Raw genomic sequence first — 14,216 nt, forward strand, 5'->3', positions numbered from 1 at the left:
AAGGAGATAAGTGGTGATGCCGAGTTTGTTTCAATGCTATGTGAGGGGCAGCAAACCTACCTGGATCTGTACTATGTGAGGGACAAATCTAATCTTGGAGATCTTTTACTGTGTGAGGGCAAGCAAATCTAATCCTGGAGACCTTTTATTATGTGAGGGCAGCAAATCTACCTGAGACCTTTTACTATGTTGAGGGCAAACAAATCTAATCCTGAGAGCTTTTACTATGTGAGGGCAGCAAAATCTAATCCTGGAGACCTTTTACTATGTGAGCAGCAAATCTAATCCTAGACATACTCTGTTGACTTGTCCACCAGCCGCCACTTTCTATCCTTTTTTCAACCAATAATAGATCTGTTCCTTATCTAGTTTGTACTGCATTTTCCCATTATTTCCCTTTTCAACCAAGAGACCGGTTGGGTATCCGGTCTCTACTACTTTCGCCATATTATTTCCTCTTTGAATCAAGTCCTAGATTCATGCTACAACTTTCCCCCTTTCTTCGTTGTTTGAACAAAGCTGTAGATTCGAATGCATGAAGTAGCTTTACCTCTAATAATACTAAAAATTTAGGTGGCTTTGGAAGAGCTGATGGGAGTAGAAACAGATGCACATGCAGACACGTGGGGAGCTGGGGCAGTAGAGCAAGGCCGCTTTCGAAGAACTTATACCTGAGGGTCACCGGTGTTGGGGAACGTAGCAGAAATTCAAAATTTTCTACGCATCACCAAGATCAATCTATGGAGTAATCTAGCAACGAGGGGAAGGAGAGTGCATCTACATACCCTTGTAGATCGCTAAGCGGAAGCATTCAAGTGAACGGGGTTGATGGAGTCATACTCGTCGTGATCCAAATCCCCGATGATCCTAGTGCCGAACGGACGGCACCTCCGTGTTCAACACACGTACAGCCCGGTGACGTCTCGTACGCCTTGATCCAGCAAGGGGAGAAGGAGAGGTTGGGGAAGACTCCATCCAGTAGCAGCACGATGGCGTGGTGGTGGTGGAGGAGCGCGGGACTCCAACAGGGCTTCGCCAAGCACTACAAGAGACGAGGAGGGAGAGGGGTAGGGCTGCGCCAACAGGGAAAGCAAATCACCTGTCTTGGGCAGCCCCAAACCTCAAGTATATATAGGGGGAGGGGAGGGGCTGCACCCCCACCTAGGGTTCCCTCCCTAGGGGTGGCGGCAGCCCCCAGATCCCATCTGGGTGGCGGCCACAAGGGGGAGAGGGGGAGGCGCACCTGGGGTGGGCCTTAGGGCCCATCTGCCCTAGGGTTTGCCCCCTTCCCCTCTTGGAGGCGCCTTGGGCCTTGATGGGAGGCGCCCCAGCCCACCTAGGGGCTGGTCCCTTCCCACTATTGGCCCATGTAGGCCTCCGGGGTTGGTGGCCCCACCTGGTGGACCCCCGGACCCCTCCGGTGGTCCCGGTACACTACCGGTGATGCCCGGAACACTTCCGGTGGCCAAAACCATACTTCCTATATATCAATCTTTACCTACGGACCATTCCAGAACTCCTCGTGATGTCCGGGATCTCATCCGAGACTGCGAACAACATTCGGTAACCGCATACATACTTTCCCTATAACCCTAGCGTCATCGAACCTTAAGTGTGTAGACCCTACGGGTTCGGGAAACATGCAGACATGACCGAGACACCTCTCCGGTCAATAACCAACAGCGGGATCTGGATACCCATGTTGGCTCCCACATGCTCCACGATGATCTCATCGGATGAACCACAATGTCAAGGACTTAATCAATCCCGTATACAATTCCCTTTGTCTAGCGGTACGATACTTGCCCAAGATTCGATCGTCGGTATCCCGATACCTGGTTCAATCTCGTTACCGGCAAGTCTCTTTTACTCGATTCACGAATCATACATCCTGTGATCAACTCCTTGATCACATTGTGCACATTATGATGATGTCCTACCGAGTGGGCCCTAGAGATACCTCTCCGTTTACACGGAGTGACAAATCCCAGTCTCGATTCGTGCCAACCCAACAGACACTTTCGGAGATACCTGTAGTGTACCTTTATAGCCACCCAGTTACGTTGTGACGTTTGGCACACCCAAAGCACTCCTACTAGGTCATCCGGGAGTTGCATAATCTCATGGTCTAAGGAAATGATACTTGACATTAGAAAAGCTTTAGCATAAACGAACTACATCGATCTTGTGCTAGGCTTAGGATTGGGTCTTGTCCATCACATCATTCTCCTAATGATGTGATCCCGTTATGAACGACATCCAATGTCCATGGTCAGGAAACCGTAACCATCTATTGATCAACGAGCCAGTCAACTAGAGGCTTACTAGGGACATGGTGTTGTCTATGTATCCACACATGTATCTGAGTTTCCTATCAATACAATTCTAGCATGGATAATAAACGATTATCATGAACAAGGAAATATAATAATAACCAATTTATTATTGCCTCTAGGGCATATTTCCAACAGTCTCCCACTTGCACTAGAGTCAATAATCCAGTTCACATAAGTATGTGATTAACACTCAAGGTCACATTCCCATGTGACTAACACCCAAAGAGTTCTGGGTTTGATCATGTTATGCTTGTGAGAGAGGTTTCAGTCAACGGGTCTGCAGCATTCAGATCCGTATGTACTTCACAAATTTCTATGTCATCTTGTAGATGCAACTACTACGCTACATTTGGAGCCATTTCAAATAACTGTTCTACTTGGAGCTATTCTAAATTGTTGCTCCATTATACGTATCCGGTATCTCTACTCAGAGCTATCCGGATAGGTGTTAAGCTTGCATCGACGTAACTCTTTACGTCGAACTCTTTATCACCTCCATAACCGAGAAACATATCCTTATTCCTCTAAGGATAATTTAGACCGCTATCTGGTGATCTACTCCTAGATCACCTTTGTACCCTCTTGCCAAATATGTGGCAAGGCACACATCAGGTGTGGTACTCAGCATGGCATACCGTATGGAGCCTATGACAAAAGCATAGGGGACGACCTTCGTCCTTCCTCTTTCTTCTGCCGTGGTCGAGCTTTAAGTCTTAACTTCATACCTTACAACTCAGGCAAGAACTCCTTCTTTGACTGATCCATCTTGAACACCTTCAAGATCATGTCAAGGTATGTGCTCATTTGAAAGTACCATTAAGCGTTTTGATCTATCCTTATAGATCTTGATGCTCAATGTTCAAGTAGCTTAATCCAGGCTTTCCATTGAAAAACACTTTCCAAATAACCCTATATGCTTTCCAGAAATTCTACGTCATTTCTGATCAACAATATGTCAACAACATATACTCATCAGAAATTCTATAGTGCTCCCACTCACTTCTTTGGAAATACAAGTTTCTCATAAACTTTGTATACACCCAAAATCTTTGATCATCTCATCAAAGCATACATTCCAACTCCGAGATGCTTACTCCAGTCCTAGAAGGATTGCTGGAGCTTTGCATACTTATTTAGCATCTTTCAGGATTGACAAAACCTTCCGGTTGTATCACATACAACCTTTCCTCAAGAAAATCGTCGAGGAAACAATGTTTTGACATCCTATCTGCAAGATTTCATAAATAATGCAGTAATCGCTAATATAATTCCAACAGACTCTTAGCATTGCTACGAGTGAGAAAGTCTCATCGTAGTCAACTCCTTGAACTTGTCGGAAAACATCTTGACGACAAGTCGATCTTTCTTAATGGTGATACTTACCATCATTGTCCGTCTTCCTTTTAAAATCCATATGTACCTAACAGCCTTACGACCATCAAGTAGTTCTTCCAAAGTCTACACTTTGTTTTCATATATGGATCCTCTCTCGGATTATATGGCCTCGAGCCATTTTGGAATCCAGGCCCACCATCGCTTCTCCATAGCTCGTAGGTTCATTGTTGTCTAGCAACATGACTTCCAAGACAGGATTACGTACCACTCTGAAGTAGTACGCATCCTTGTCATCCCACGAGGTTTGGTAGTGACTTGATCTGAAGTTTCATTGTCACTATCATAAGCTTCCACTTCAATTGGTGTAGGTGCCACAGGAACAACTCCCTGTGCCCTGCCACACACTAGTTGAAGAGACAGTTCAATAACCTCATCGAGTCTCCACCATCCTCCCACTCAATTCTTCCGAGAGAAACTTTTCCTCGAGAAAGGACCTGATTCTAGAAACAATCCCTTATTGCTTTCGGATCTGAGACAGGAGGTATACCCAACTGTTTTGGGTGTCCTATGAAGATGCATTTATCCGCTTTGGGTTCGAGCTTATCAGCCTGAAACTTTTCACATAAGCATCGCAGCCCCAAACTTTTAAGAAATGACAGCTTAGGTTTCTCTAAACCATAGTTCATACGGTGTCATCTCATCGGAATTACGTGGTGCCCTATTTAAAGTGAGTGTGATTGTCTCTAATGCCTAACCCATAAACTATCGTGGTAATTCGATAAGAGACATCATGGTATGCATCATATCCAATAGGGTGCAGTTATGATGTTCGGACACACCATCACACTATGGTGTTCCAGGCTGTATTAGTTGTGAAACAATTTCCACAATGTCTTAATTCTGTGCCAAACTCGTAATTCAGATATTCATCTCTATGATCATATCATAGATATTTTATCCTCTTGTCACGACGATCTTTCAACTTCACCCTGAAATTACTTGAACCTTTCAATAATTCAGACTCGTGATTCATCAAGTAAATGTACTCAACATCACTCAAATCATCTGTGAAGTAAGAACATAACGATATCCACTACACGCCTCAGCACTCATTGGACTGCACACATCAAAATGTATTACTTCCAACAAGTTGCTTTCTAGTTCCATTTTACTGAAAACGAGGCTTTCAGTCATCTTGCCCATGTGGTATGATTTGCATATCTCAAGTGATTCAAAATTAAGTGAGTCCAAACGGTCCATTTGCATGGAGTTTCTTCATGCATATACACCAATAGACATGGTTCGCATGTCTCAAATTTTTCAAAAACGAGTGAGCCCAAAGATCCATCAACATGGAGCTTCTTCATGCATTTTATACCGATATGACTTACGTGGCAGTGCCACAAGTAGGTGGTACTATCATTACTATCTTATATCTTTTGGCATGAACATGTGTATCACTACGATCGAGATTCAAAAAAACCATTCATTTTAGGTACAAGACCATTGAAGGTATTATTCAAATAAACAGAGTACCCATTATTCTCCTTAAATGAATAACCGTATTGCGATAGACATAATCCAATCATGTCTATGCTCAACGCAAACACCAATCTCGATGGTAGAGGGAGCGTGCGATGCTTGATCACATCAAGCTTGGGAAAAACTTCCAACACATATCGCCAGCTCACCTTTAGCTAGTCTCCGTTTACTCCGCAGCCTTTTATTTCGAGTTTACTAACACTTAGCAGCCGAACCGGTATCTAATACCATGGTGCTACTAGGATTACTAGTAAAGTACACATTAACACAATGTATATCCAATATACTTCTATCGACCTTGCCAGCCTTCTCATCTACCAAGTATCTAGGGTAATTCTGCTCCAGTGGCTGTTCCCCTTATTACAGAAGCACTTAGTCTCGGGTTTGGGTTCAACCTTGGGTTTCTTCACTAGAGCAGCAGCTGATTTGCCGTTTCATGAAGTATCCCTTCTTGCCCTTGCCCTTCTTGAAACTAGTGGTTTCACCAACCATCAACAATTGATGCTCCTTCTTGATTTCTACTTTTGTGGTGTCAAACATCGCGAATATCTCAAGGATCATCATATATGTCCCTGATATATTATAGTTCATCACGAAGCTCTAGCAGCTTGGTGGTAATGACTTCAGAGAAACATCACTATCTCATCTGGAAGATCAACTCCCACTCGATTCAAATGATTGTTGTACTCCGACAATCTGAGCACAAGCTCAATTATTGAGCTTTTCTCCCTTAGTTTGCAGGCTAAGAAAATCGTCGGAGGTCTTATACCTCTTGACGTGGGCACGAGCCTGAAATCCTAATTTCAGCCCTCGAAACATCTCATATGTTTCGCGACGTTTCAAAACGTCTTTGGTGCCTCAACTCTAAACCGTTTAACTGAACTATCACGTAGTTATCAAAATGTGTATGTCAGATGTTCGCAACATCCACAGACGACGTTCGAGGTTCAGCACACTGAGCAGTGCATTAAGGACATAAGACTTCTATGAAGCAATGAGGACAATCCTCAGTTTACGGACCTAGTCCGCATAATTTCTACTATCAACTTTCAACTAAATTTTCTCTAGGAACATATCTAAACAGTAGAACTAAAGCGCGAGCCACGACATAATTTGCGAAGACCTTTTGACTATGTTCAGGATAATTAAGTTCATCTTATGAACTCCCACTTAGATAGACATCCCTCTAGTCATCTAAGTGATTACATGATCCGAGTCAACTAGGCCGTGTCCGATCATCACGTGAGACGGACTAGTCATCATCGGTGAACATCTTCATGTTGATCGTATCTACCATACGACTCATGCTCGACCTTTCGGTCTTCCGTGTTTCGAGGCCATGTCTGTACATGCTAGGCTCGTCAAGTCAACCTAAGTGTTTTGCATGTGTCCCGAGGCCATGTGTGTACATGCTAGGCTCGTCAACACCTGTTGTATTCGAACGTTAGAATCTATCACACCCGATCATCACGTGGTGCTTCAAAACAACGAACCTTTGCAACGGTGCACGGTTAGGGGGAACACTTTCTTGAAATTTTAATGAGGGATCATCTTATTTACTACCGTCGTTCTAAGCAAATAAGATGCAAAAACACGATAAACATCACATGCAATCAAAAAATAGTGACATGATATGGCCAATATCATATAGCTCCTTTGATCTCCATCTTGGGGCTCCATGATCATCTTGTCACCGGCATGACACCATGATCTCCATCATCATGATCTCCATCATCATGTCTCCATGAAGTTGCTCACCAACTATTACTTCTACTACTATGGCTAACACGTTTAGCAATAAAGTAAAGTAATTTACATGGCGTTTCGCAATGACACGCAGGTCATACAAAAAATAAAGACAACTCCTATGGCTCCTGCTGGTTGTCATACTCATCGACATGCAAGTCGTGATTCCTATTACAAGAACATGATCTCATACATCACATATATATCATTCATCACATCCTTTGGCCATATCACATCACAAAACACTTGCTGCAAAAACAAGTTAGACGTCCTCTAATTGTTGTTGCAAGTTTTTACGTGGCTGCTATAGGTTTCTAGCAAGAATGTTTCTTACCTACGCCAAAACCACAACGTGAATTGCCAATTTCTATTTACCCTTCATAAGGACCCTGTTCATCGAATCCGATCCGACTAAAGTGGGAGAGACAGACACCCGCCAGCCACCTTATGCAACTAGTGCATGTCAGTCGGTGGAACCGGTCTCACGTAAGCGTACGTGTAAGGTTGGTCCGGGCCGCTTCATCCCATGATGCCGCCAAATCAAGATAAGACTAGTAACAGCAAGATAATTGACTAGTAACGCTTAAACCTGGCTCTGATACCACTGTTGGGGAACATAGCAGAAATTCAAAATTTTCTACGCATCACCAAGATCAATCTATGGAGTAATCTACCAATGAGGGGAAGGAGAGTGCATCTACATACCCTTGTAGATCGCTAAGCGGAAGCGTTCAAGTGAACGGGGTTGATGGAGTCGTACTCGTCGTGATCCAAATCCCCGATGATCCTAGTGCCGAACGGACGGCACCTCCGTGTTCAACACATGTACAGCCCGGTGACGTCTCCTACGCCTTGATCCAGCAAGGGGAGAAGGAGAGGTTGGGGAAGACTCCATCCAGCAGCAGCACGACGGCGTGGTGGTGGTGGAGGAGCACGGGACTCCAGCAGGGCTTCGCCAAGCACTACGAGAGACGAGGAGGGAGAGGGGTAGGGCTGCGCCAACAGGGAGAGCAAATCACCTGTCTTGGGCAGCCCCAAACCTCAAGTATATATAGGGGGAGGGGAGGGGCTGCACCCCCACCTAGGGTTCCCTCCCTAGGGGTGGCGGCAGCCCCCAGTTCCCATATGGGTGGCGGCCACAAGGGGGAGAGGGGGAGGCGCACCTGGGGTGGGCCTTAGGGCCCATCTGCCCTAGGGTTTGTCCCCTTCCCCTCTTGGAGGCGCCTTGGGCCTTGGTGGGAGGCGCCCCAGCCCACCTAGGGGCTGGTCCCTTCCCACTATTGGCCCATGTAGGCCTCCGGGGCTGGTGGCCCCACCTGTTGGACCCCCGGACCCCTCCGGTGGTCCCGGTACACTACTGGTGATGCCCGGAACACTTCTGGTCGCCAAAACCATACTTCCTATATATCAATCTTTACCTATGGACCATTCCGGAACTCCTCGTGACGTCCGGGATCTCATCCGGGACTCCAAACAACATTCGGTAACCGCATACATACTTTCCCTATAACCCTAGTGTCATCGAACCTTAAGTGTGTAGACCCTACGGGTTCGGGAAACATGCAGACATGACCGAGACACCTCTCCGATCAATAACCAGCAGCGGGATCTGGATACCCATGTTGGCTCCCACATGCTCCACGATGATCTCATCGGATGAACCACGATGTCAAGGACTTAATCAATCCCGTATACAATTCCCTTTGTCTAGCGGTACGATACTTGCCCGAGATTCGATCGTCGATATCCCGATACCTGGTTCAATCTCGTTACCGGCAAGTCTCTTTTACTCGTTCCGTAACACATAATCCTGTGATCAACTCCTTGATCACATTGTGCACATTATGATGATGTCCTACCGAGTGGGCACAGAGATACCTCTCCGTTTACACAGAGTGACAAATCCCAGTCTCGATTCGTGCCAACCCAACAGACACTTTCGGAGATACCTGTAGTGTACCTTTATAGCCACCCAGTTACGTTGTGACGTTTGGCACACCCAAAGCACTCCTACGGTATCCGGGAGTTGCATAATCTCATGGTCTAAGGAAATGATACTTGACATTAGAAAAGCTTTAGCATACGAACTACATGATCTTGTGCTAGGCTTAGGATTGGGTCTTGTCCATCACATCATTCTCCTAATGATGTGATCCCGTTATCAACGACATTCAATGTCCATGGTTAGGAAACCGTAACCATCTATTGATCAACGAGCTAGTCAACTAGAGGCTTACTAGGGACATGGTGTTGTCTATGTATCCACACATGTATCTGAGTTTCCTATCAATACAATTCTAGCATGGATAATAAACGATTATCATGAACAAGGAAATATAATAATAACCAATTTATTATTGCCTCTAGGGCATATTCCCAACAACCGGGATGTCGGCGGCGGCAGGTCGGATCTGCGAACAATACGGCATGGAGGAAGAAGGGTCGGAGGACCTCCCGAGTCGGCACTGTGTCGGAGATAACGGCACGGGCAGAGGATCGGGCCCCTCCGGCAGCTGTGGGTTTCCTCCCTCGGTGGCGATGACCGCGTGATCGATTCCTGCGGTCGCCAGCACCGTCTGGAAATGCTGCACGGTGCGGGGCCGCAGGCCGGTGCCTTGGATGATTTGGCACAGCCGACTGCCGCTCGCATCCATCGCCTCCATAGGTGCTTGTGGCTTCTGGTCACTTGGTCTTGGATTGGAGTGAGCAGTGTTGTGCAGAGACTTGGGAGTAGATGGATTGGAGTGGTGGGGCGCCTTTATTATATGAGAGTCCAAACTTTGTTGCATTCACATCGTGCTGGCTCTATTCTGCTTCTCCAATTAATTTCCTCTGCATGTAATTGAGGATGCATCATTGACCGTTCAACGTCTCGAGAACCGTACCGTCTCCCTCCTTGGCATTCAAGCACCTATGGACCCGTCGACGACGAGGTGCCTATGGTGACTTCGTAAATTTCAAGATGATAGTGCCGTGCATGTGTGCGTTCATAGGGGTGAGTGTATGTGCGTGTATATGAGCGCTTGCGTCTGTACTGTGTAAAAAACGTAAATGCGTGTCAAAAATAGACTAGTCATTTTGCTCCATATGTACTCCGTCTCGGTGTAGTCTAGTCACTTGTTGAAATCTCTAGAAGGGCAAATACTCCTTTCTGGTTTATATGGCTATACTAGCAAGTAGTTGTACGTACTAGTACAATAGTGGGCTCACATAGCAATTTTGTGTCATGCAAGAGCCTGGCTATATGCGTGCTCCAATGTTCACAACTGCAACGTTCGGTTTGCACTTGGCTCTTCGCCTCTTTGAGAAGACGAACAATGATGTTACTACTACTGCTTCTACAGTGTCGAATCCACTGCTGCATGTCCGTCCACCGCGAGCGGGACGGATAGCTTGTTGTAGAAGTACTACTAAGCAAAAGTCTGTCCTCGTTTGCGAGCAACCGCGTGCATGGGTGAGGGTGAAGGCATGTAGTAAAATCAAGCTTCTCCTCGTTGTACGAGTTGACGCGACACATCACAGCATTGTCCCCACATGCTTGCCTCTAAACTTGGCTGAAAGACCTGCAGTGTACAATATATTTGCTGCAACCTCTAACATTTACCCACCACAAATTAAAATATATGTGGCCGTATGTATCGTTCTGATGCAGAGGCCGGAGAGGTCCCCCTTTAAAAAAACAAATTAAAAAATATATTCCTGTCTTGACCAGATGAGCGTGCAAACTACAATCACCAGGGTGTCAGGTAGGGCCAGAAGACTATTTTTTTAAACTTTGAGACAGCCACATAGCATGGAGCCGACCCCAACGATTTTAAGCTTACAGGCATGATACACGCTATCCTAGACTACTCTACACATGAAACTTCCACACGAGCGTCCGGGCTGCGCTTGGCTCTTCGCCTCTTCGGGAAGTCGAACAATGATGGAGTACTACTGCACTGGAGGAGTACTACAGTATGCTTCTGGCCATCTGACACCGATTGAACTGCTGCATGTCCACCGCGTGCGGGAGGGAGAGCGTGTAGCGAAAGCTTCTCCTAGTCTTGCCAGCCACCACGCTCATGGGCGAGGGAGGGACGCTCCTGCCTTTGCGTGTATGACAGGTGGGCCCGACAGGTGTGTGGCCAACCTGTCATACAGCCAAAGGTAGGTGCAGTTAAGTCCGCGAGGGAGAGGATAATCAAACTTCTCGTTTATGTACGAGTTGACGCGACACATCAAAGCACTACACTCGATATATTTCAATAATTTGTGTTTACCGATGCATTAATTACAACGCGTGCATGCATGCCGTGACTCTCCTTTTGATACTTGCATGTGTTGATTTAATGCACCTTGAAGTAGTATAAAATATGTGATGGTAAAGCTTTGTAATACCCCGGCCCAAGTCGAGAGATGGTTGTGCACGAGGAGGGCGAGATCATGCAGACCGAACAAGACCCGACGATGGAGCTCTCTAAGGTCTCGATGGACCTCACCGTGATCCACTGCCCCTTGTGCCTCCGCCCCTTGACGCCTCCTGTGTATGAGGTTCGAATACACCTCGTCCGTTCGGCTAATTGAGAGAGGTGCAGGTTTCTTGATTGATGTGCTGTTCGATTGATTTCTGCAGTGCAAGGGAGGGCACCTGGCCTGCGCGGACTGCCGCGTCGAGCGCCCCGGGAACCAGCGGCAGTGCCAGAAGTGCGAGCGCGGCGGTGGCTTCGACGTGCGGAACACGGCGGTGGACTCCGTCCTTTCGTTGGTGAGGGTGGAGTGCCCGCACGAAGGCTGTGGGCTCTACGTCACTTACCACAAGCTCGCCGATCACCAGAGCATGTGTCCGCTCGCGCCCTGCAAATGCCCCGTGCCCGTCTACGGCTACGAAGGCCCGCCGCCGGCGCTCTACCACCACATCAGCACCGCGCATCCCATGCCTGTGCACAGGATCCAGTACGGCAAGGTGCTCCAGCTGCAAGTGCCACTATCGGAGCCACGACTCTTGCTGTTCGTGGAGGAGGACCGCCGCGCATTTTTCTTGGTCGGCGGCGTGCTCGACATCGGCGCGCCTATCACCGTGTCGGTCGTCTACATCAGAGCGGGGGTGTCCCCACTGCCGCACTACGTGGCCAAGCTGTGGGAGAACGGCCCGCCGGGGGATCCCAAAGGCATGACCGACGCTGTCAAGGTGGAAATGGAGGTGACAAGTAGCAAGGATCCCAGCGACGTCGACGTGCAAGAGTTGACCTTCTTGACAGTTCCGCCCAAGCTGATAGCCGGGGCTAAGCTTGTGTCCCTCCACATTCAGATTGACAAGCTCACGTCCTAAATGTTTCTACATTGCCTTCTGTTTATCTTAGTAATATGCTAATATAGGGATTACCTTGGTCTACTTTAGCTTAAGAAATGGTGGGTTTTGGTGGCGATGCAGCAATTACTTCGACATCATATCAGTAATTTCCAACAGTCGAACGGATATTTTGTGTCTGTTGGATATAAAGTTCCTTTGGGTAAGAAGTACTACTTGTCATCAAAATGGATAAAAGGATATGTATGTAGACGTATTTTAGTTCTAGATACGTCCCTTTTTATCCATTTTGATGACAAGCACTCCCTCCGTTCCACAGTACATGGCTTACATTTGTCAAAATATAGATGTATCTAGACATGTTTTAGTATATAGGTACATCCATGATAGAGCCAATCGGATGGTTGAGAACACTACAATTCATAGCTACAGATGCGTGTGTGACTCCCAGATGCAGAGGCCGGGGGTCATCATCCTCCTTTTCAAGAAAAAAATAGACGCGTGTGTGAGAGGACGAGTGCGTGCGTGCACCTCTTCTCTTCCTATATAATGTACTACTAAACTCAGAGTACAAGTTTTTGTGGGTGGCACGATGGTGCATGCGAGAAGTCCCGAGAGATAGGTTTAATGCGTCTGAAAAAAAGACTAGCCTAGAGCTCGCCACGCGACTATTCCTGTCGAACGCCCCATTAACTGTAAGATATGTATACGATGGTGCCAGTTATTGCACGTACACATCAGTACTCCCTCCTTTCCGGTTTATAGGGCTTAATTCAAAAATCTCACCAACCAAGATGGTGAGTGGTGGAATATTTTTTGTAGTTTGCAAAAGCACCTAATTAATGCTCTTGTTTTTCTCAAAAAATTATGTTTATCAATGCATTATTTGCAATGCATGCATGCATAAAGTACATGCATTGGTCAATTTTCTCTTAATACTTGCATGCAATGATTTAATGCACCTTGGAATCTGAACATGTGTTGGGGAACAACCAAATTGAGCCTTATAAAATGGAAAAACTAAAATTTTGAGATAAGCCCTATAAAACCGGAAAGGAGGGAGTAGAAAAAGAAGTACTCCATCCGGGAATAGTGCCGCACTTCGAAACTAGAACCGTCAATAAATTTTGAGCTTGCGTCTCGTCACATTCCAAATTACTCCACGCTATGTTGAATTGCAAACCTATTCACACCGATCACAACCTAAACGGTTTCCCACTTAGGAGCGTATTAGTACCACGCTACTCCCTCCGTCCGGGTTTATTAGGCCTAAAGACAATTTCTCTTAGACCAGGACACATAGTAATTTGCTCACATTAATTGTTTCATTTCACTCCGAATGCACTCTCTCACATGCATGCAGCCAATGAAAAAGCACGCATGAAGTATATTAATTTTTCAACCATGGCACCAACAACAATGGCTTTCAATGCAACCAATGAAATGGTTGCATGCATGCACCTTTCCAAAGCGGGGTCTTACAAAAGGGGACATGCTTGTGATGCTGAGAGGCCTAATAAACCTGGACGGAGGGAGTATATTAAATTGCAAACCTGTTCACACCGATCACAACCTAAACGGTTTCCCACATAGGAGTGTATTAGTACTCGGTTATAAATACTAGTATGCCAAGATGACTGCACATTCCTCCTCAACTCCTCATCCACAAAAACAAACAAGTCATTCAGCATCCTTCCCTTGCGTCTGCCATGGCCAGCGTGAGTTCTGGGTCGAGAGATTGCCACCAGGGAGAGGCGAGCATGGAAGCGGAAGCACGAGAGATGTCCCGCCTCGCTGCGAGAACAGCCAACATGTCCCGCCGCACGGAAGTAGCAACACAGAGGTCCCGCCGCGCCGCTGAAGCAGCACGGAGGTCCCGCCGTGCCATCGATGCAGCAGACTGGTCCGGCCACGCCGCAGAAGCAACAGAGATGTCCCGTCGCGCCACGAATGTAGCAGAGATGTCC

At 46.7% G+C, this 14,216-nt stretch overlaps 1 protein-coding gene across 1 annotated transcript; it reads left to right on the forward strand.

Annotated features, from left to right (window-relative positions):
- The first annotated feature begins 11,357 nt into the window (after positions 1-11,357).
- On the forward strand, positions 11,358-12,270 carry LOC125517644 (E3 ubiquitin-protein ligase SINA-like 4). The gene is made up of 2 exons (XM_048682850.1): positions 11,358-11,423; positions 11,575-12,270. Exons 1-2 carry the CDS (start codon positions 11,358-11,360, stop codon positions 12,268-12,270), a joined length of 762 nt encoding a protein of 253 aa, XP_048538807.1.
- The last annotated feature ends 1,946 nt before the right edge of the window (positions 12,271-14,216 follow it).

This window comes from Triticum urartu, chromosome 6 (assembly GCF_003073215.2).
Source record: "Triticum urartu cultivar G1812 chromosome 6, Tu2.1, whole genome shotgun sequence".
NCBI lineage: Eukaryota > Viridiplantae > Streptophyta > Magnoliopsida > Poales > Poaceae > Triticum > Triticum urartu.

Coding starts and splice junctions, on each gene's coding strand:
- LOC125517644 (XM_048682850.1), top strand. CDS start 11,358: ATGGTTGTGCACGAGGAGGGCGAGATCATGCAGACCGAACAAGACCCG. Junction 11,424..11,574: donor CGACGATGGAGCTCTCTAAG/GTCTCGATGGAC, acceptor TGATTTCTGCAG/TGCAAGGGAGGGCACCTGGC.